We start from the raw sequence: 20697 nt of genomic DNA on the forward strand, positions 1-20697 counted from the left end.
CGTCTGTAACAATCTTTGACAAGAAATTGTCACCCTCAGCCACATGACGAGCAAGCAATTCCGCACAGATGGTTCTCCTTTGCTCTTTATGGTGTTCGGTTAGACAACGAGGGACCCAGCGGGAACAAACCTTTGAATATCCCAACTGGTGAACAATTGTGACAGCACTATCAACAGAGATGTCAAGTTGAGCACTGAGTTGTTTGATGGTGATCCGTCGATCATCTCGAACGAGTGTGTTCGCACGCTCCGCCATTGCAGGAGTCACAGCTGTGCACGGCCGGCCCGCACGCGGGAGATCAGACAGTCTTGCTTGACCTTGCGGCGATGATGACACACGCTTTACCCAACGACTCACCGTGCTTTTGTCCAATGCCAGATCACCGTAGACATTCTGCAAGCGCCTATGAATATCTGAGATGCCCTGGTTTTCCGCCAAAAGAAACTCGATCACTGCCCGTTGTTTGCAACGCACATCCGTTACAGACGCCATTTTAACAGCTCCGTACAGCGCTGCCACCTGTCGGAAGTCAATGAAACTATACGAGACGAAGTGGGAATGTTTGAAAATATTCCACAAGAAATTTCCGGTTTTTTCAACCAAAATTGGCCGAGAAAAAAAATGTGTTGCATTACTTATTGAACTGCCCTCGTACATACCATGGACGGGGATGTAAATGATTAGACTTGCAATTCTGTATGACAGGTACATTGAAGAGCCAAAGAAACCGTTATACCTGCCCAATATCGTGTAGGGCCCGCGCAAACACGCGGAAGTGCCGCAACACGACGTAGCATGGACTCGACTAATGTCAGAAATAGCGCTGGAGCGAACACACACCATGAATCCTGTAGGGCTGTCCATAAATCCATAAGAGTACAGGGTGGGGGGGGGGGGGGGGGGGGAGATCTCTTCTGAACAGCATGTTGCAAGGCATCCCAGACATGCTCGATAATGGAGAGTTTGGTGGCCAGCGGAAATGTTTGAACTCAGAAGAGAGTTCCTGGAGCCACACTGAAGCAATTAGGGACGTGTAGAGTGTCGCATTGCCCTCCTGGAATTGCCCAAGTTCGTCGGAATGCACAATGGGCATGAATGGACGGAGGTTATCAGACAGGATGCTTACGTACTTGTCACCTGTCAGAGTCATATCTAGAAGTATCAAGGGTCCCATATCACTCAAACTGCACACGCCCCACACCATTACAGAGCCTCCACCAGTTTGAACAGTCCACTGCTGACTACAGAAACCAGATGGCAGTTATAAGAGTCGAGGGACATGAAAGGGAAGCAGTGGTTGGGAAGGGAGTAAGATAGGGTTGTAGCCTCTCCCCGATGTTCTTCAATCTGTATATTGAGCAAGCAGTAAAGGAAACAAAAGAAAAATTCGGAGTAGGTATTAAAATTCATGGAGAAGAAATAAAAACTTTGAGGTTCGCCGATGACATTGTAATTCTGTCAGAGACAGCAAAGGACTTGGAAGAGCAGTTGAATGGAATGGACAGTGTCTTGAAAGGAGGATATAAGATGAACATCAACAAAAGCAAAACAAGGATAATGGAATGTACTCTAATGAAGTCGGGTGATGCTGAGGGAATTAGATTAGGAAATGAGACACTTAAAGTAGTAAAGGAGTTTTGCTATTTGGGGAGCAAAATAACTGATGATGGTCGAAGTAGAGAGGATATAAAATGTAGACTGGCAATGGCAAGGAAAGCGTTTCTGAAGAAGAGAAATTTGTTAACATCGAGTATAGATTTAAGTGTCAGGAAGTCATTTCTGAAAGTATTTGTATGGAGTGTAGCCATGTATGGAAGTGAAACATGGACGATAAATAGTTTGGACAAGAAGAGAATAGAAGCTTTCGAAATGTGGTGCTACAGAAGAATGCTGAAGATTAGATGGGTAGATCACATAACTAATGAGGAGGTACTGAATAGGATTGGGGAGGAGTTGTGGCACAACTTGACCAGAAGAAGGGATCGGTTGGTAGGACATGTTCTGAGGCATCAAGGGATCACCAATTTAGTATTGGATGGCAGCGTGGAGGGTAAAAATCGTAGAGGGAGGCCAAGAGATGAATACACTAAGCAGATTCAGAAGGATGTAGGTTGCAGTAGGTACTGGGAGATGAAAAAGCTTGCACAGGATAGAGTAGCATGGAGAGCTGCATCAAACCAGTCTCAGGACTGAAGACCACAACAACAACAACACTGCTGACATGCAGGGTCCATGAGATCATGAGGTTGTCTCCATACCCGCACGCGTTCATACGCTCGATACAATTTGAAACGAGACTCGTCAGACCAGGCAACTTGTTTCGAGACATCACCAGTCCAGTGTCGGTTCAAATGGCTCTGAGCACTATGGGACTTAACATCTGATGTCATCAGTCACCTAGAACTTAGAACTACTTAAACCTAACTAACCTAAGGACATCACACACATCCATGCCCGAGGCAGGATTCGAACCTGCGACCGTAACGGTCGCGCGCTTCGAGACTGTAGCGCCTAGAACTGGTCGGCCACCCCGGCCGGCCCAGTGTCGGTGTTGACGGGCTCAGGCGAGGCGTAAAGATTTGTGTCGTGTAATCATCAAGGGTACACGAGTGGGCCTTCGGCTCCGAAAGCCCATATCGATGGTGTTAGGTAGGATGGTTCGCACACTGACACTTATTGGTGGCTTCTATTGAAATCTGCAGCAATTTGTGGAATGGTTGGCCGTCTGCCGCGTTGAATGATTTTCTTCAGTCACCCTTTGTCCCGTTCTTGCAAGATCTTTTTCCGGCCGCAGCGATGTCGAAGATTTGAAGCTTTACCGGATTCCTGATATTCAAATACGTCGTCGTACGGGAAAATACCCACTTCATTGCTACCTCGGAGATACCGTGTCCCATCGTTCGTGCGCCGACTATAACACCACGTTCAAACTCACTTAAATCTTGATAACCTACCATTGTAGGAGCAGTAACCGATCTAACAACTGCGCCAGACACTTGTGTTATATAGGCGATGCCGACGACCGCGCCGTATTCTGCCTGTTTACAAATCTCTGTATTTGAATACACATGCCTATACCAGTTTCTATGGGGCTTCAGTGTAGTCCGGTCGCCAGAGTGCGTTAATTTTGCTCGTGTTAAGCCATTAATGATAATAACTCCTAGGTACTTGAAGGATGCAACAAATACCAGTGACTGACGGTAGATCATCTACGTAGACGATATCGTATCCTTTCGTCTATTTATGCGACATACATGTTGAGGAAGAGCTGCGAATCCTTGTACCAGCACCAGCACATCTCCGGTCGTGCGGTTGGGAGTTGGCTGGTGAGATACTGTCCATTATGAAATGATTTGCCCAGTTTAAATTTCTCATTACAGTTCAAAACAAATTAAGACGAATTACATGTTTCCTTGAAGATGATGCAAGGTTTCACTGATTATGGGGAAGGATGGAAGATTAGGGTTTAACAATTCGTCGACGATATTATGAGAAATGGGCTACTTGCCCGTATTGGGGAAGGATGCGAAAGGAAATCGGCCGTGTTACTTTCAAAATAAACATCCCAGCATTTTCTTTAAAAGATATAGGGAACCACATGATGGGCAGGAGTAAATATGTCAGTTTCAGAAAGGGATGGGGAAAGGAAATCACGAAGCAAAACCTATTGTTCGATAACTTTGCTATTAGAACACAATAACATAACCCACGGATAGTTCGCACGATGTAATGAGCAACGGGTAGGCGAACATCATTAGGGCTTGGAAATGAAACTCCACTAAACTACTGAAAATGGAGGGAAGTGTACACTGGTTGGATCAGTCCCTGTGTACAGGTCTGGAAACTGAAGTGTACAGTCGAACATTCCTAGCGAAATGGCCTTGTTGTGTTACAGATGTAGAAGAAATGTGGTACCACAACACAACGACAGAGAAAGACAACAAACAGCATTAACGACCGCCTTAGAAGAACTCTGTACCGGATAGTGTCAACGAGAAGCCTTCAATCAGCTTTCTATCAGTTACACATGAATTATGTGGCAAGAACCGTGCCGTGTGGAACGTAACACGGCAACAGCAGCTACAGTCAGAACGTTCACATTAAGTGGAAGCTTAATTCTAACTGCGCCTGTATATACGCACGATGAATCTCACGGACATACTCCCTATACTATTGAATAATATCCTACTTAAGAGTCACGCACGTATGTGGTTCCAGCTCGATGAAGCCGTAGCTTACTCGTACATTACACACGTTGTCCGTGAGTACTTGCGTCAGGAAGGGACGGTACTGTTTCTTCCAGAGGAAGCTTCTCGGCCTGCAAGGTCTGGGCATTCACAGAGGGTGGGTTTGCTGGTAGTTGGGAACTCCAACGTTAGGCTCGTAATGAGGCCCCTTAGGAACATGGCTGCCAAGGAGGGGAAGGAAGCCAGTGTGCACTCCGTGTGCATTCCGGGGGGAGTCATTCCGGATGTGGAAAGGGTGCTTACGGATGCCATGAAGAGTACAGGGTGCAGCCAACCGCAGGTGGTGGCTCATTTCGGTACCAATGACGTGTATCGCTTTGGATCGGAGCAGATTCTGTCTCGTTTCGGGCGGCTAGCGAAAATGGTAAAGACTGCCAGTCTTGCTTCCGAGATTAAGGCGGAGCTCACCATCTGCAGCAACGTCGATAGAACCGACTGTGGTCCTTTGGTGCAGAGCCGAGTGGAGGGTCTGAATCAGAGGCTCAGGCGGTTCTGTGACTGTGTAGGTTGCAGATTCCTTGACTTGCGCAATCGGGTGGTCGGTTTCCGGGTTCCGCTTAAGGTGGGCAGGACGTCAAACTGGCCGACTTGGAGCAGGAGAGGCACCACAGCACATTTTACTTTCTACTGTTTATACTTTTAAAAAATAAATTCATAAAACTTTGTCAGCATGACCAGGAAGGATTCAGGATTCACACTCATAGCAGCGGAAGTGCAAAAACATAACAAAAAAAAATTTTAGATATGAAATTTCATCATTTTTTCACTTACTGTTGGCTGCATTTGTTGCTATAAGTACATTTTTCTTCGCAAGTAAGAGAGATTCTTTGATGAATTTTGCACAGCATACAAACCATACTTACAGGTGTATGAAACTCTAGAATTTTCCAAACCTATTAAAAACTGTAGTAAAAATTGAGATAATTAACTACAAAATTTGATTTTTTTCTAAACATAAAGTTTAAAACGTAACAGCTCATTCATTTTTTCATAAATTAAATAGATTCTAGAGTTTCAGACACCTGTAAGTATGGTTTGTATGCTGTGCAAAATTCATCGAACAGTCTCTCTTATATGAAGAAAAGTGTACCTATAGCAACAAATGCAGCCAATAGTAAGTGAAAAAATGATGAAATTTCACATGTAAAAAAATTATTTTGTTATGTTTTTGAACTTCCGCTGTTACGATTGTGAATCCTGAATCCTTCCTGGTCATGCTGACAAAGTTTAATGAATTTACTTGTAAAAGTATAGACAGTGAAAATTAAAATGTCCTGTGGTGCCTCTCCTGCTCCAAGTCGGCCCGTTTGACGTCCTACTCCCCTTAATAGGTCAGGAGCCCACTACACACAGGAAGCGGCTACACGGGTAGCGGGGGCTGTGTGTAAGGGACTGGGCGGTTTTTTAGGTTAGAGGGCCTCAGGAAACCACAGAAAGGGCGTCCGTCTAAAAGGGGGCAGGTAAAACACAGTAAGGTAGTTGTAGAAACGATCGGTATTATAGTTGTAAATTGTCGTAGCTGTGTTGGGAAAGAACCAGAGCTCCAAGCCCTAATAGAAAGCCCTGAAGCTCAAATAGTTGTAGGTACAGAAAGCTGGCTAAAGCCGGAAATAAGTTCAGCCGAAATTTTTTCAAACGATCTAACAGTGTTCAGAAAGGATAGATTAAATACAGTTTCCAGAATGAGATTTTCACACTGCAGCGGAGTGTGCGCTGTTATGAAACTTCCTGGCAGATTAAAACTGTGTGCCCGACCGAGACTTGAACTCGAGTTCGAGTCTCTGTCGGGCACACAGTTTTAATCTTCCAGGAAGTTTCATTAAATACAGTTGGTGGTGGAGTATTTATTGCTGTCAGAGGTAGTTTGCCTTGTAGTAAAATTGAAGTAGACAGTTCATGTGAAATAGTATGGGTAGAGGTTATATCTGACAATCGGACTAAACTATTAATTGGATCGTTTTTCCGACCCCCCGACTCAGAAGACATAGTTGTTGAACAGTTCAAACAAAACTTGAGTCTCATTTCAAATAAGTACCCCGCTCATACAATTATAGGTGCCTCGGTAGCGCAGTAGGCAGCGAGCGAGTGTCGTGACGAATGCAGGAGTTAGCGGCCACAAGGCAATTGCTGCTAGGCTGAATACCGTAACACGTACAACCATCAAAAAGAAACACAAAGTATACCTATTTAAAAAAGCTGATAAAAATGCTCTTAACGCCTTTTAAGAGACAGTCTTCACTCCTTCCGATCTGAACATGTAAGTGTAGAAAAGGTGTGGAATGTTTTCAAAGAGATAGTATCAACAGCAATTGAAAGATATATATACCACATAAATTAATAAGCGATGGTACTGATCCCCCATGGTACACAAAACGGGTCAGACGGTTGTTGCAGAAGCAACGAAAAATGCATGCCAAATTTAAAAGAACGCAAAATTCCCAAGATTGGCAAAGTTTTACAGAAATTCGAAATATGGCGCGTATTTCAATGCGACATGCTTTTAATAATTTCCACGACGAAATTCTGTCTCGAAATCTGGCAGAAAACCCAAAGAGATTCTGGTCATACATACAGCATACCAGTGGCAAGACACAATCAATACCTTCACTGCGAGATAACAACGGTGAAGTCACTGGTGACAGTGCCACTAAAGCAGAGTTATTAAACACGGTTTTCCGAAACTCCTTCACCAAAGAAGACGAAGTAAATATTCCTGAATTCCAATCAAGAACAACTGCCAAGATGAGAAACATAGAAGTAGATAACCTCGGTGTAACAAAGCAGCTTAAATCACTTAATAAAGGCAAGGCCTCTGGTCCAGATTGTATACCAGTCAGGTTCCTCTCAGAGTATGCTGATAAAATAGCTCCATATTTAGCAATTATATACAACCACTCGCTCACAGAAAGATACGTAAAGTCACACCAATACCCAAAAAGGGAAGTAGGTGTAATCCTCTGAATTACAGGCCTATATCACTAACGTCGATTTGCAGTAGTGTTTTAGAACATATACTGTATTCGAACATTATGTAGTACCTGGAAGAAAACAATTTATTGACATATAGTCGGCACGAATTCAGAAAATATCGTTCTTGTGAAACACAACTAGCTCTTTATACTCATGAAGTAATAAATGCTATCGACAGGGGATGTCAAATTGATTCCATATTTTTATATTTTCAGAAGGCTTTTGACACCGTTCCTCACTACGGAGTATCGCCTCTGTTGTGCGACTGGATTCGTGATTTCCTGTCAGAAATGTTCGTAGTAATAGACGGAAAGTCATCGAGTAAAACAGAAGTAATATCCGGCGTTCCCCAAGGAAGTGTTATAGGCTCTCTATTGCTCCTGATCTATATTAACGACATAGTAGACAATCTTAGTAGTCGTCTTAGATTGTTTACAGATGATGCTGTCATTTACCGTCTTGTAAAGTCATCAGATGATCAAAACGACTTGCAAAATGATTTAGATAAGATATCTGTATGGTGCGAAAAGTGGCAATTGACCCTGAATACAGAAAAGTGCGAAGTTATTCTCATGAGTACTAAAAGAAATCAGCTAAATTTCGATTATGCGATAAGTCACACAAATCTGAGGGCTGTAAATTCAACTAAATACTTACGGATTACAATTACAAATAACCTAAATACGAACGATCACGTAAACAATATTGTGGGTAGGGCAAACCAAAGACTGCGATTCAGTGGCAGAACACTTAGAAGGTGCAACAGGTCTACCAAAGAGACTGCTTACATCACGCTTGTCCGCCCCATTCTGGAGTACTGCTTTGCGGTGTGGGATACGCATCAGGTGGGACTGACGGATGACATCGAAAAAGTACAAACAAGGGCAGCTCGTTTTGTACTATTGCGAAATAGGGGAGATAGTGTCACAGACATGAAAAATGAATTAGAGTGGCAATCATTAAAACAAAGGCGTTTTTCGTTGCGACGGGATCTTCTCATGAAATTTCAATCACCAATTTTCTCCTCCGATTGCGAAAACATTCTGTTGGCACCCACCTACAGAGGGAGAAATGATCATCACGATAAAATAAGAGAAATCAGGGCTCGCACGGAAAAATTTAAGTGCTCGTTTTTCCCGCGTGCCGTTCGAGAGTGGAACGATAGAGAGACAGCATGAAGGTGGTTCATTGAACCCTCTGCCAGTCACTTTATTGTGAATAACAGAGTAATCATGTAGATGTAGATGTAGGTGCCCAACTGGCCAGACCGCACACTGCTTCTTCTTGTGGGGTCGTATGAAACGTCTATCGTACGAGTCACCCGCTGAGGACGAAGCTGATCTCGCGGCAAGCAATATCCGGAAAATATCACTGTTGTTCGAACAAGTGCGACGTACCTTGGCCCGCTGATTTTCATGAGTGCATAAAAGCTGGAGGGCGCCACTTTAAACAAATGTTGCGCATGCAACACCTGGTGAAAGTTGTCCAGATAAATGAAATAAAGGATTTTTACTGTAGGCAGCAGACGAACGAAGTATTTCCTTCTTACGCTTCTAACTTTGTACATCACGCCGGGTTCCCTGCACAAAATCAATGAATTTGCTCCTCTTCCCCATTCTTGAAAGCTTGTGTCATTATAACGCAAACTATTGCCCCCTCCCCCTTCCTCTCCCCCATTCCACCTTCACTCTCACCTCCACCTCGCTCAGCGGTGGCATTTCTCCACGCTTACAGCGTCCGATGGGTGTGTTGAGGTTCAAATTGGTTCAAATGGCTCTGAGCACTATGGGACTTAACATCTGTGGTCATCAGTCCCCTAGAACTTAGAACTACTTAAACCTAACTAACCTAAGGACATCACACATATCCATGCCGAGGCAGGATTCGAACCTGCGACCGTAGCGGTCACGCGGTTCCAGACTGAAGCGCCTAGAACCGCATGGCCACACCGGCCGGCGGTGTGTTGAGTGTGCCTCTTCGCATTGAATGCACTATGGCATGCCATTGTAGCGTAGCGATATGCATTCGCGTTTAGGAAGTTGTAAGATTCATTTTAGTGGCTCGTGAACGCGTTCCCACGCAAGTAGGCGTGTTATACGCCATCTACATCATACTCCGCAAGCCGCCTAATGATGTGTGGCAGAGGGTACTTTCGGTATCAGTATCTGATCCCTGCAACCCTGTTCCACTCGCGTGTGGGAAGAATGATTGTCGGTAAGCCTCAGTATTAGCTCTAATTTCTCGAATATTCTGCTCGTGGTTAATACGCGAGATGTACGTGGGGGGGGGGGGGGGGGGGGGGGAGGATGTAATATATTTCCCGACTCCTGGAAAGTGTTGTCCCGAAATTTCAATAGTAAATCTCTCCGTGATGCACAACGCCTCTCTTGTAACGTCTGGCAGTGGAGTTGGTTCACCATCTCCGTAACGCTCTCTCGCCATCTAAACGATCCCGTGGCAATACGCGACGCTCTTTGTTGGACCTTCTCTATTTCCTCTATCAGTCCTACCTGATAGGGATCCCATATAGATGAACAATACTCAAGAATCGGGCGAACAAGCACCTTATAAGCCACTTCTTTCATGGGTGAGTAACATTTCGTAAGGTTCTTCCGATGAATCTGAGTCTGGTATCTGCTTTTGCCACTATCTGTTTTATGTGGTCATTCCACTTAAGGTCACTCTGGATAGTTACTCCTAGATATTTTACCGCAGCCGCTGTCTCCAGCTGTTTGTCATCAATAGTTTAGCTGTAGAGTAGTGGATTTCTTTTCCTACGTATACGCAATATGTTACATTTATTTACCTCAACTTCCAGAGCCTGCACCATTCATCAATTCTCTGCAGGTCGTTCTGCAGATCCTATCTACTGGCATTGCTACTTTGGTATAGACAACTGCATCATCTGGGAATACCTTACGGAGTATCCGACGCTTTCTACTAGATCATTTATACAGGGTGTTACAAAAAGGTACGGCCAAACTTTCAGGAAACATTCCTCACACACAAATAAAGAAGAGATGTTATGTGGACATGTGTCCGGAAACGCTTAATTTCCATGTTAGAGCTCATTTTAGTTTCGTCAGTATGTACTGTACTTCCTCGATTCACCGCCATGATTTCATACCGGATACTCTACCTCTGCTGCTAGAACATATGCCTTTACAAGTACGACACAACATGTGGTTCATGCACGATGGAACTCCTGCACATTTCAGTCGGAATGTTCGTACGCTTCTCAACAACAGATTCGCTGACCGATGGATTGGTAGAGGCGGACTAATTCCATGGCCTCCTCGCTCTCCTGACAACCATCTTGACTTTCATTTATGGGGGCATTTGAAAGCTCTTGTCTACGCAACCCCGGTACCAAATGTAGACTCTTCGTACTCGTATTGCGGACGGCTATGATACAATACGCCATTCTCCAAGGATGCATGAGCGCATCAGGGATTCCATCCGACGGAGGGTGGATGCATGTATCCTCGCTAACGGAGGACATTTTGAACATTTCCTGTAACAAAGTGTTTGAAGTCACGCTGGTACGTTCTGTTGCTGTGTGTTTCCATTCCATGATTAATGTGATTTGAAGAGAAGTAATGAAATGAGCTCTAACATGGAAAAAAAAAATGGTTCAAATGGCTCTGAGCACTATGCGACTTAACTTCTGAGGTCATCAGTCGCCTAGAACTTAGAACTAATTAAACCTAACTAACCTAAGGACATCACACACATCCATGCCCGAGGCAGGATTCGAACCTGCGACCGTAGCGGTCACGCGTTTGCAGACTGAAGCGCCTTTAACCGCACGGCCACACCGGCCGGCTACATATCCCCGTATTTGAAAAAGCATGCCACCAATTTCTTTAGCGCTTCCGTGTACATTCATCCACTATTTGAGAATTAGAGCACTTAGTGTCTTGCGACAAACTGTACATATAATTTCAAACTTTTACAAGAGTTTTTCGCGCTGGCACCCCCACAAAATGATGAGATGAACACAGTTTATCGCTTACTATATTTTCGCTGTCCACGCAGAAAAACTGCCAGATCAGGCATAACGTTTTAACGTATTATTAATTACCTCCGATGTAGCGATGAAGTGGGGATTTTCCCATACGACCATTTCACGAGTGTACCGTGAATATCAGAAATCCTGTAAAACATCAAATCTACGACATCGCTACGGCCGGAAAAAGATCTTGCGATAACGTGACCAACGACGACTGAAGAGAATCGTTCAAAGTGACAGAAGTGCAACCCTTCCACAAATTGGGGTATATTTTAATGCTGGGCCATCAACAAGTGTCAGCGTGCGGACCATTCAACGAAACATCATCGATATGGGCTTTCGGAGCCGAAGGCTAACTCGTGTACCCTTGATGCCTGCACTACAAAAAAGCTTTACGCCTCGCCTGGGCCCGTCAGCACCGACATTGGACTGTTGATGACTGGAAACATGTTATCTGGTCGGACGTGTCTCGTTTCAAATTGTATCGAGCGGTTGGACGTGTACGGGTGTAGAGACAACCTCATGAATCCATGAACCCTGCATGCCAGCAGGGTACTGTTCAAGCTGGTGGAGGCTCTGTAATGGTGTGGGTCGTGTGCAGTTGGAGTGATATGGGACCTCTGATAAGTGTAGACACGACTCCGACAGGTGACACGTACATAAGCATCCTGTCTGATCACCTGCATCCATTCATGTCCATTGTGCACTTCGACGGATGGACAATTCCAGTAGATCAATGGGACGCCTCACACGTCCAGAATTGCTACAGAGTGGCTCCAAGAACACTCTTCTGAGTTTAAACACTTCCGATGACCACCAAACTCCCAAGACATGAGAATTATTGAGCATATCTGGGATGCCTTGTAACGTGCTTTTCAGAAGAGATCGCCACCGCCTCGTACTCTTACGGATTTATGAATAGCCCTACAGGATTACCGAGCGAGGTGGCTCAGTGGTTAGCACACTGAACTCCCATTCGGGAGGACGACGGTTCAATCCCGCGTCCGGCCGTCCTGATTTAGGTTTTCCGTGATTTCCCTAAATCGTTCCAGGCAAATGCCGGGATGGGTCCTTTGAAAGGGCACGGCCGACTTTCTTCCCCGTCCTTTCCTAATCCGATGAGACCGATGACCTCGCTGTTTGGTCTCTTCCACAGAACAATCCAAAAAAATCCATACAGGATTCACCGGGTCAATTCCCTCCAGCACTTCAGACATTATTAGGCAGGTGTACCAGTTTCTTTGGCTCTTCGGTGTATATGTAGAGTTATGTGTGAAATATGTTAAATAGAGGTAGAATATGTGTGACATGTACGAACGCTGGAGAAACCACTGGTAAAAAGCTCCTCCTGAACTCCTCAATACATTTCAACCAAACTTGGTATATATTTCGAAAGAAATACTGTGTGCGGGGAGGGGGGGGCAGGGGTTGGAGAGGGGGGGGAGAGGCAGTACCTACTTCTTATTGTGGTGGGGGTGATAACGTTGCGATGGAGAGATTGGCTCTGAGCACTATGGGACTTAACTTCTAAGGTCATCAGTGCGATGGAGAGAGAAGGGTGGAGGAGGGGAAGGAGTAGATGGACGCATTAAGGGAAAGGAGAAGATGGACAGAGAAAAGGGGAGGAGGAAATAGAGAAAGGGAATAGGAGGAGGTGGGCAGAGGAAGGGAAGGGGTAGAGGGGAAGTGGTCATAGAGAGGGGCAGGAGGAAATGGATTTAGAGTGGGGACGCGGAAATTAACTTATAAGGGGGAGGAAGTGATGTACAGAGGAACGGGGGAGGAGCTAATGGAGAGAGAGAATAGAGGAGCAGATGGACAGAGAGAAGGCGGAGGAGCAAATGTACAGAGGAAGGTGGAGGGGGGAAAAGACGGACAAAGAGGTAGTGAAGGAGCCGATGGACAGAGTCATGGGGTGGAGCAGATGGACAGAGAGGAGGAGGTGAGCAGATGGACAGAGAAACAGGTAGGAGGAGATGGACTGACAGAGAGAGGGGCAAGAGAAGATGGTCAGACAGGGGGGAAGAGGAGATGGACAGAAAAATGGGGAAGGAGGAGACAGACTAGCAAAATACTGGAATAAATAGATACCTGGGCAATGTCAGGTACTCAGCTAGTTGGCTACTAAAAGACAGACAAACTGGCGCCGGTAATGTGTTGCTTCTTGGTCCAGGAATAGAAATTATTCCAAATTTAAGAATAGCTGCTTGGAACTAGAGGAAGTAAGTGACGAATTGGAGATAGCAGAATGTAGTAGCTTCTGTATCTCACAGTAAGAAAGTGGAGTTGAATGATGTGGCTCCTAACTGGTTACTATTTCCTAGCAATGAATCTGGATGGCTACAGTTTTTCTAGCAGTGGGCGTGACAAGACGTCCTTCGAAACAATACTAAATGCCTTCGTGTCATATCTCAACGAGGAAGTCGGTATATTTAGCTCTGGACAGGAGCACGTGCAGGAACTGTAACTTAAGTCTAAAAGAATATCTGACCGAGCTCTGGATACATATGTCACTTGGTGAATGGTTCATGGTTCCTTCGTGGTTTTAAGTCTCTGTAAAGAAACTTTTATGGAAGCAGCGACTAATACCTGTGAGCTGTAAAACAAAGCATGGGACTATGGATGGAGAGATGCTCAGTGAAACGCCTTGGGCTGCCAAAAGGGCAATTTATGATGTCTTCAATGACTAACGTTGCAGAACATTATTGTAAGACGTGTCAAAAAACTCAAAGAAATTCTTGAGTTCGTCAGTGGCACCAGAGTTATCGCCGAGACACTCAACTCAAGGATGACACAGGAAAAGAAATTCAGGGTGTCAAATCAGAAGCATAAATGATTGAATTCTTTTCCAAACGTTCCTTTATAAAGGAAAATCCAGGAGTAGTTAATCAGTTTAAATCTAACACCAATGCAAGGACGAAAGATATAGATATTGGTGTAAGTGGCGTTGAGAAACACTTGAATTTGCTAAAACTGAACAAAGATCCAGTGACCGATGAACTCCTTAAACAGAATTTGTGGTTGAAATACCACATAATATTCCGTAGATCCCACTAACAATGAACTATGCCCAGTAGTTGGAAGAAGGGTAACAGAAGTAATACAAAATATGTTTTTATGATTTTTATGATCTTTCGCAAGTACGAGTGTCTGGAATTGTCAAAACTTCGCCCTCCGTTGTTGTTGGTGGACCAGTCCTTTTTATTTCGCTGAATGTGGTGTGCACAACATCGTGCACACCACGTTCCGCAAATCAAATAGGCGATTGCAAAACCGAAATTACACCACATTCGTCTAATATGTGTGTTTAGTGTCCTCAGAACGCGATAGAAGAAGGAGCAGTCACAACAAAACATGACAAGCTATCAGTGCAGGACACCATACAGATTGCCCTGTAAAACCATATAATGTAAAATCGAGTGTTTCAATAAATAAAACCCGCTGATAATCGCACAGACGTGCGGAAATCTGTTTGGATAACAATAAAAAATTGTGTTTGCGTAAAAGGCGGCACATATATCCAATAATTATAGTAATTCAAGTTCCACAGGAAGCAGGTGCTGACAGATGTGAAAATTACCGAACTATCAGTTTAATAAGTCACGGTTGCAAAACACTAACACGAATTCTGTACAGAAGAATGTAAAAACTGGTAGAAGCCGATCTCGGAGAAGATCTGTTTGGATTCAGGAGAAATGTAGGAATATGCGAAACAATACTGGCTCTAGACTTCTCGTAGAACATGGGTTAAGGAAAGGCTAACCTACATTTATAGCATTTGTAGACACAGAGAAAGCTTCTGACAATATTGACTGGTATACTCTCTTTGAAATGCTGAAGGTAGCTAGCGTAAAATACAGGGAGCGAATGGCTATTTACAACTTGTGCGGAAACCAGTGGTTGAGAAGGTATTGAGACAGAGTTGTAGCCTATCACCAATGTTATTCAGTCTGGATATTGAGCAAGCAGTAAAGGAAACAAAAGAAAAATCTTGAACAGGAATTAAAACCCAGACAGAAGAAATAAAAACTTTGAGCTTTGCTGATGACATTGTAATTCTGTCAGAGACAGCAAAGGACTTGGAAGAGCAGTTGAACGGAATGGACAGCGTCTGCAGAGGAGGTTATAAGATGAACATCAACAAAAGCAAAACGAGGATAATGGAATGTATTCGAATTAAATCATATGATAATGAGGGAATTAGATTAGGAAATGAGTCACTTAAAGTAGTAGATGAATTTTGCTATTTGGGCGGCAAAATACTTGATGAGTTGTTGTTGTTGTTGTTGTTGTTATTGTTGTCTTCAGTCCTGAGATTGGTTTGATGCAGCTCTCCATCCTACTCTATCTGTGCAAGCTTCTTCATCTCCCAGAACCTACTGCAACCTACATCCTTCTGAATCTGCTGAGAGTGTTCATCTCTTGGTCTCCCTCTACGATTTTTACCTTCCACACTGCCCTCCAATGCTAAATTTGTGATCCCTTGATGCCTCAGAACATGTCCTACCAACCGGTCCCTTCTTCTTGTCAAGTTGTGCCACAAACTCCTCTTCTCCCCAATTCTATTCAATACCTCCTCATTAGTTATGTGATCTACCCATGATGAGAGAGGATATAAAATGTTGTCTGCAATGGCAAGAAAGGTGTTTGTGAAGGACTTAAGGGTCAGGAAGGCTTTTCTGAAAATATTAGTATGGAGTGTAGCCATGTATGGGAGTGAAGCATGGACGATAAATAGTTTAGACAAGAAGAGAATATAAGCTTTTGAAATGTGACGCTACAGAAGAATGCTGAAGGTTAGATGGGTAGATCATGTAACTAATGGGGAGGTACTAAATATAATTGGGGAGAAAAGGACTTTGTGCACAATCTGACTAGAAGAAGGGAGCGGTTTGGTAGGACACATTCTGAGACATCAAGGAAGCAGCAATTTTGTCCTGGAAGGCGCGTTGGGGGGGGGGGGGGGGGGTAAAAATCGTAGGAGACCAAGAGATGTATACAAAGCAGATTCAGAAGGATGTAAGCTGCAGTAGTTACTAGGAGATGAAGAGGCTTGCACAGGATAGAGTAACATAGAGAGGTGCATCAAATCAGTCTTCGGACTGAAGACCACAACAACAACAAGAAGTGTTGGGCACCCCGTATACGATGATAATAAAACATGCAGCCGCTCACGTGACTCACCGGCGCGGTGAGGTCGGGCTTGGCGTTCTTGCTGAGGCTGGCGGGTGCCAGGCTGAGGATATCGTGCTGCGCGGTGAACGGCGTGCAGCTGTGGTGGAACAGCAGCTGCGGCTCGTTGTCCGGCGCCAAGGGCTCCACAGACAACTGCAGCGCTTCGTCCTTCAGGCTGGCACGCAGCCTGCTCTTTGGCAAACGCGCCAGCGATGTGGCGTGCGATGCTGCCAGGTACAGCACATCATCCCAGCCCGTGTACACCCCAAGTTCAGACAGCAGTTGCCATGTGACCCTGCAAATAATAGCATGTTATCCCAGCCCATGTACACATCCAGCTCACACAGGAGCTGCCATGTCACTCTGAAAAACAACAGCACATTGTCCAAGCCCATGTGCTAAGATACCAGCTGCTACTTGATGACAACATGTTAGTCAATCAATGAACTTGTCCAGCACTGACAAGAGCTGTCACATCACCTTGTAAACAGCTACACTCACCCAGAGCTCTGGGCAGCCACTGCAGTTGTGTCAGACTCCAGTGTTACAGCACCTCGTAATTCATTGTGTGTAGACACAGGCTGAAGCTGCTTAATTAATAGCAACTGTCCTCTCTGTTCCATTGTGATTAACGGTCACATAGAGACATTGTGTCAGCTCTGAGAATGCTAGTAATAAATTACACAGACAGACGAGTATTCTAAAACATGTACACAAATCTCGTGGTGTAATAAGAGTGTAAAATTCAGGTTAACGATCTCATTTCCACTAGTGTGTGAGGACGGGTTGTAGCTGATCACAGCTGTGTTTTAACTTTTATATCAGATTAGCATCGAAAAAAAGAAAAGTTCTGAAGGGCTATCAAACTGCACGAATGGGGCGTTTGTGATCCTAGGACGCATCACTGCGTCTGGGATAGCCGCTCATAGGTCAAATTCTATACTGAAGTCTGGCTTGGGACTTCATATTTCTAATAATTACTTGAGTTATGTCTAGATGCATGATTTCAAAGGTTTGCTATTTGAAAGTGACGTAATTTGTGGTACACAGGGTGAAGATTAATAAAACCGACAAACTATAGGGACGGATTCCTGACTGGAAATGGAGGAAAAAGGGTCCTACAAACATGTGTCCATAAATGTATCGTAGATGGCGCCAACGAATGAAAGTTCCTCTGACCAAGTGCCGTGTGTTGAAGACTGTGTGCCTGACGCAGAGTTCTGTAAGCACCAAAAAAAATGGTTCAAATGGCTCTGAGCACTATGGGACTTAACATCTGAGGTCATCAGTCCCCTAGACTTAGAGCTACTTAAACCTAACGACATCACACACAGCCATGCCCGAGGCAGGATTCGAACCTGCGACCGTAGCAGTCGCGCGGCTCCGGACTGAAGCGCCTAGAACCGCTTGGCCACCGCGGCCGGCTGTAAGCACCAGAGCGGTCCGGTATTTATGTCGTAAACAAGCCGAAATTGTGTTTGTGTATGGGCATCCAGATGGAATCGGTCGAGAGGCAGCACGGCTATACCAAAACAATCACCCTCCCAGACACCAATCACATCACACAACACCTGAAGCCCTTTTGGGGCGTCTGTGTGATCATGGGTCCATTCAGACACACGAACGTGCAGGGAGGTGGCAGACTATGCGCACACCAGATTTAGAGAGCCGGGTCTACAGGATATTGAAACGAACCGTAGTACACGCTCCAGGCAAGTGGCTAGACAACATGGTGTAAGCCAATGTACGATTACGTGTATCCTGCAAGACAACTGCTACTATCCCTATCATCTGCAACACACAAGGAACACATGGCACATAGAGCAACTGTCATTCGTCAGAGCCATTTACCGTGGCAACGTCGCATTTCTTCGCTCATTTACATACGACATTTTTTCCTCCATTTCCAGTCAAGAATCAGTCCCTGCAGTTTAGCGGTTTCATTAATGTTCACCTGCATAACCAGAAAGATGAGTGAACTGAAAAAAATGTATGTGTGGCTGTATGTGCCAAATGGGAAGGCCGGACTTTTTAAAAAATATCAGGGGGAGATGTTAAGATTCACGGACAACGTAGAACTTCTGGCTGTAAGCAAGGAAAATGTAGTATGACTGAGTGGAAAGCACAGGTTATGTAGAACAAATTTCGGGCTAAACAGTGCTGGGTTGAACACAGACAGAACTAATACAAAAAATTAAGAAGACTAGTAGAAAAATGACAATCTCACAATAAAGACTGGAAGACGCAGTAGAAACATGAAGGAATTTTGCTATCCAGTAATCATGGTGAGACAAGATGAACAAAGTAATGGAGACTTCCAAAGCAAATTATTGCAAGCAAGGGACCATTTTTTCAGCATAAAACGTTACTGTTACCAGGAATTGCAACAGAAGTGAGACACAAGTGATCCGGAAAATTCATTCACTCCAAATATTAAGGTATTTACAAAAAGAAACGATCTATTGTTTGAACTTATCATCCACAAAATTTTATAATCATTTAACAAAAATGTTCACATTACAGAATAAATAAAAACGAAAACCCACTGATGATGGCTCAGTGGTGCCGAAACGTGTTTGGTGACTGAGGAAAAACGGTGTTTTGCGTAACTGGCGGACCTCACATCCAACAATTTTAACTGCAAACACGGCCAACACGAGGGGCTGCAAATGAAAATGATGAATTACGATGAAATTAAACTGGAAAGTTCACATAGAAAATATTGTGGGGAACGCGAAGCAAAGACGGCCTTCTACTAGCAAAACACTTAGAAGATACAACAGATCTTCTAAAGAGACTGCCTGCACTACGCTCTTGCGTTCTCTTCCCGCGCTGTTCTGGAGTGGAACGGAAGAGAAATAGTGTGAAAGTGGTACGACGAGCCGTCTGCCAGGCACTTAAGTGTCACCTGCAGAGTAGCCATACAAATTTATGTAGATACAGATTTAGACGAGGTCATTAGAAATGGACCACAAGCTGGGAACAGAGAGACGTGGAGAAAGAAATCGATAATAGATTTCACTTAACACTTCCGGGCTGAGATGCCGCGGTCCATACATAAGACTCTCCCCTGCCGCTTCGCCTTCGGCGATTGTCCTCGGTGAATGCCTTCCGCAGTCGAAGGCGAAGTGGCAGGGGAGAGTCTTATGTATGGAACATGGCATCTCAGTCCGGAAGTGTTAAGTGACATCTATTATCGATTTCCTTCTCCGCAGCTCGTGATCTAGTGGCTAGCGTTGCTGCCTCTCGATCACGGGGTCCCGGGTTCGATTCCCGGCCGGGTTGGAGATTTTTCTCTGCCCGGGGACTGGGCGTGTGTGTTGTCCTCATCATTCCATCCTCATCACCATTCGTGACAGTAGCTAGATTGGACTGTGTAAAAATTGGACTGCGTAAAAATTGGGTCTTTGTACTGGCGCTGATGACTGCGCAGTTGAGCGTCGCACAAACCAAACATCGTCACAGTTCGCCGATTGTCCTCGGAGGATGCCTTCTGCAGTCGAAGGCGAAACGTCAGGGGAGAGTCTTATGTATGGACCACGGCATCTCAGCCGGGAAGTGTTAAGTGATGACAACACCTGCCGCGAAAGCCTTCATTCTACGATAATACATTTGCTTCAGGAACCAACACACCGTTCAGTTCAGTCGACTTATAAAAATGATTGCCGGGTGGTGATCGTGTACCCGTTCCCCCTAAATACGAGCCCAGTGTCCAAATCACTGCGGCATTCACACCTGGTGATGGTGACAGCAGAGGAGCGGGTACGATCGAGCCCTGGCCACGCAGTGTACACCCTTATCGCGATAGGAATGGTACTCACAGTGCAGAGCCCTCGACGGAGAGGTCGTGGTCTTTCAGGTTGAGGCGCGCCTTGGCGGTAGCGCGGCCCAGCAGCAGCGACTTGAGCTGGAAGGAGACGGGGAAGCCCAGCTCGCTGACGGTGGCCATCACCAGCTCGTCCTGCCCCGCGTTCTGGTAGTGCATGTCCTTCCCCGTCTGCAACTCCTCTACCAACTTCTGTACCGCTGCGGGCACACAAATTGTCGTCACAGTGCACATTCTTCTTAACTCCAACAGGACCGTGTTGATAAAAGATCATATTATTTCACCAGATCGCCCTTCGGATCTCATCTGATGCTGCAAAAATTCAGGCTTGAAACTTCGCATTAGATTTAGGTAACTTTCAACGAGAATGGAATGCAACTTCCTGGCAGATTAAAACTGTGTGCCGGACCGAGACTCGAACTCGGGACCTTTGCCTTTCGCGCTGTATGCAGGAGAGCTTCTGCGA

At 45.0% G+C, this 20697-nt stretch overlaps 1 protein-coding gene across 1 annotated transcript in view; it reads right to left on the reverse strand.

Annotated features, from left to right (window-relative positions):
* LOC126249450 (vitellogenin-like) overlaps positions 1–20697 on the reverse strand; it is a gene marked incomplete at its 3' end in the record, with an annotated part of 380348 nt that overhangs the window by 179464 nt on the left and 180187 nt on the right. Inside the window, exons 15-16 of the mRNA XM_049951103.1 lie at positions 20227–20431; positions 16415–16700 (exon numbers count right to left, since the gene is read on the reverse strand). Of these exons, the coding sequence (XP_049807060.1) occupies positions 16415–16700; positions 20227–20431 (491 nt within the window). The remainder of the gene's footprint in view (positions 1–16414; positions 16701–20226; positions 20432–20697) is intronic.

Source organism: Schistocerca nitens, chromosome 3 (assembly GCF_023898315.1).
Source record: "Schistocerca nitens isolate TAMUIC-IGC-003100 chromosome 3, iqSchNite1.1, whole genome shotgun sequence".
In the NCBI taxonomy this organism is placed as follows: domain Eukaryota; kingdom Metazoa; phylum Arthropoda; class Insecta; order Orthoptera; family Acrididae; genus Schistocerca; species Schistocerca nitens.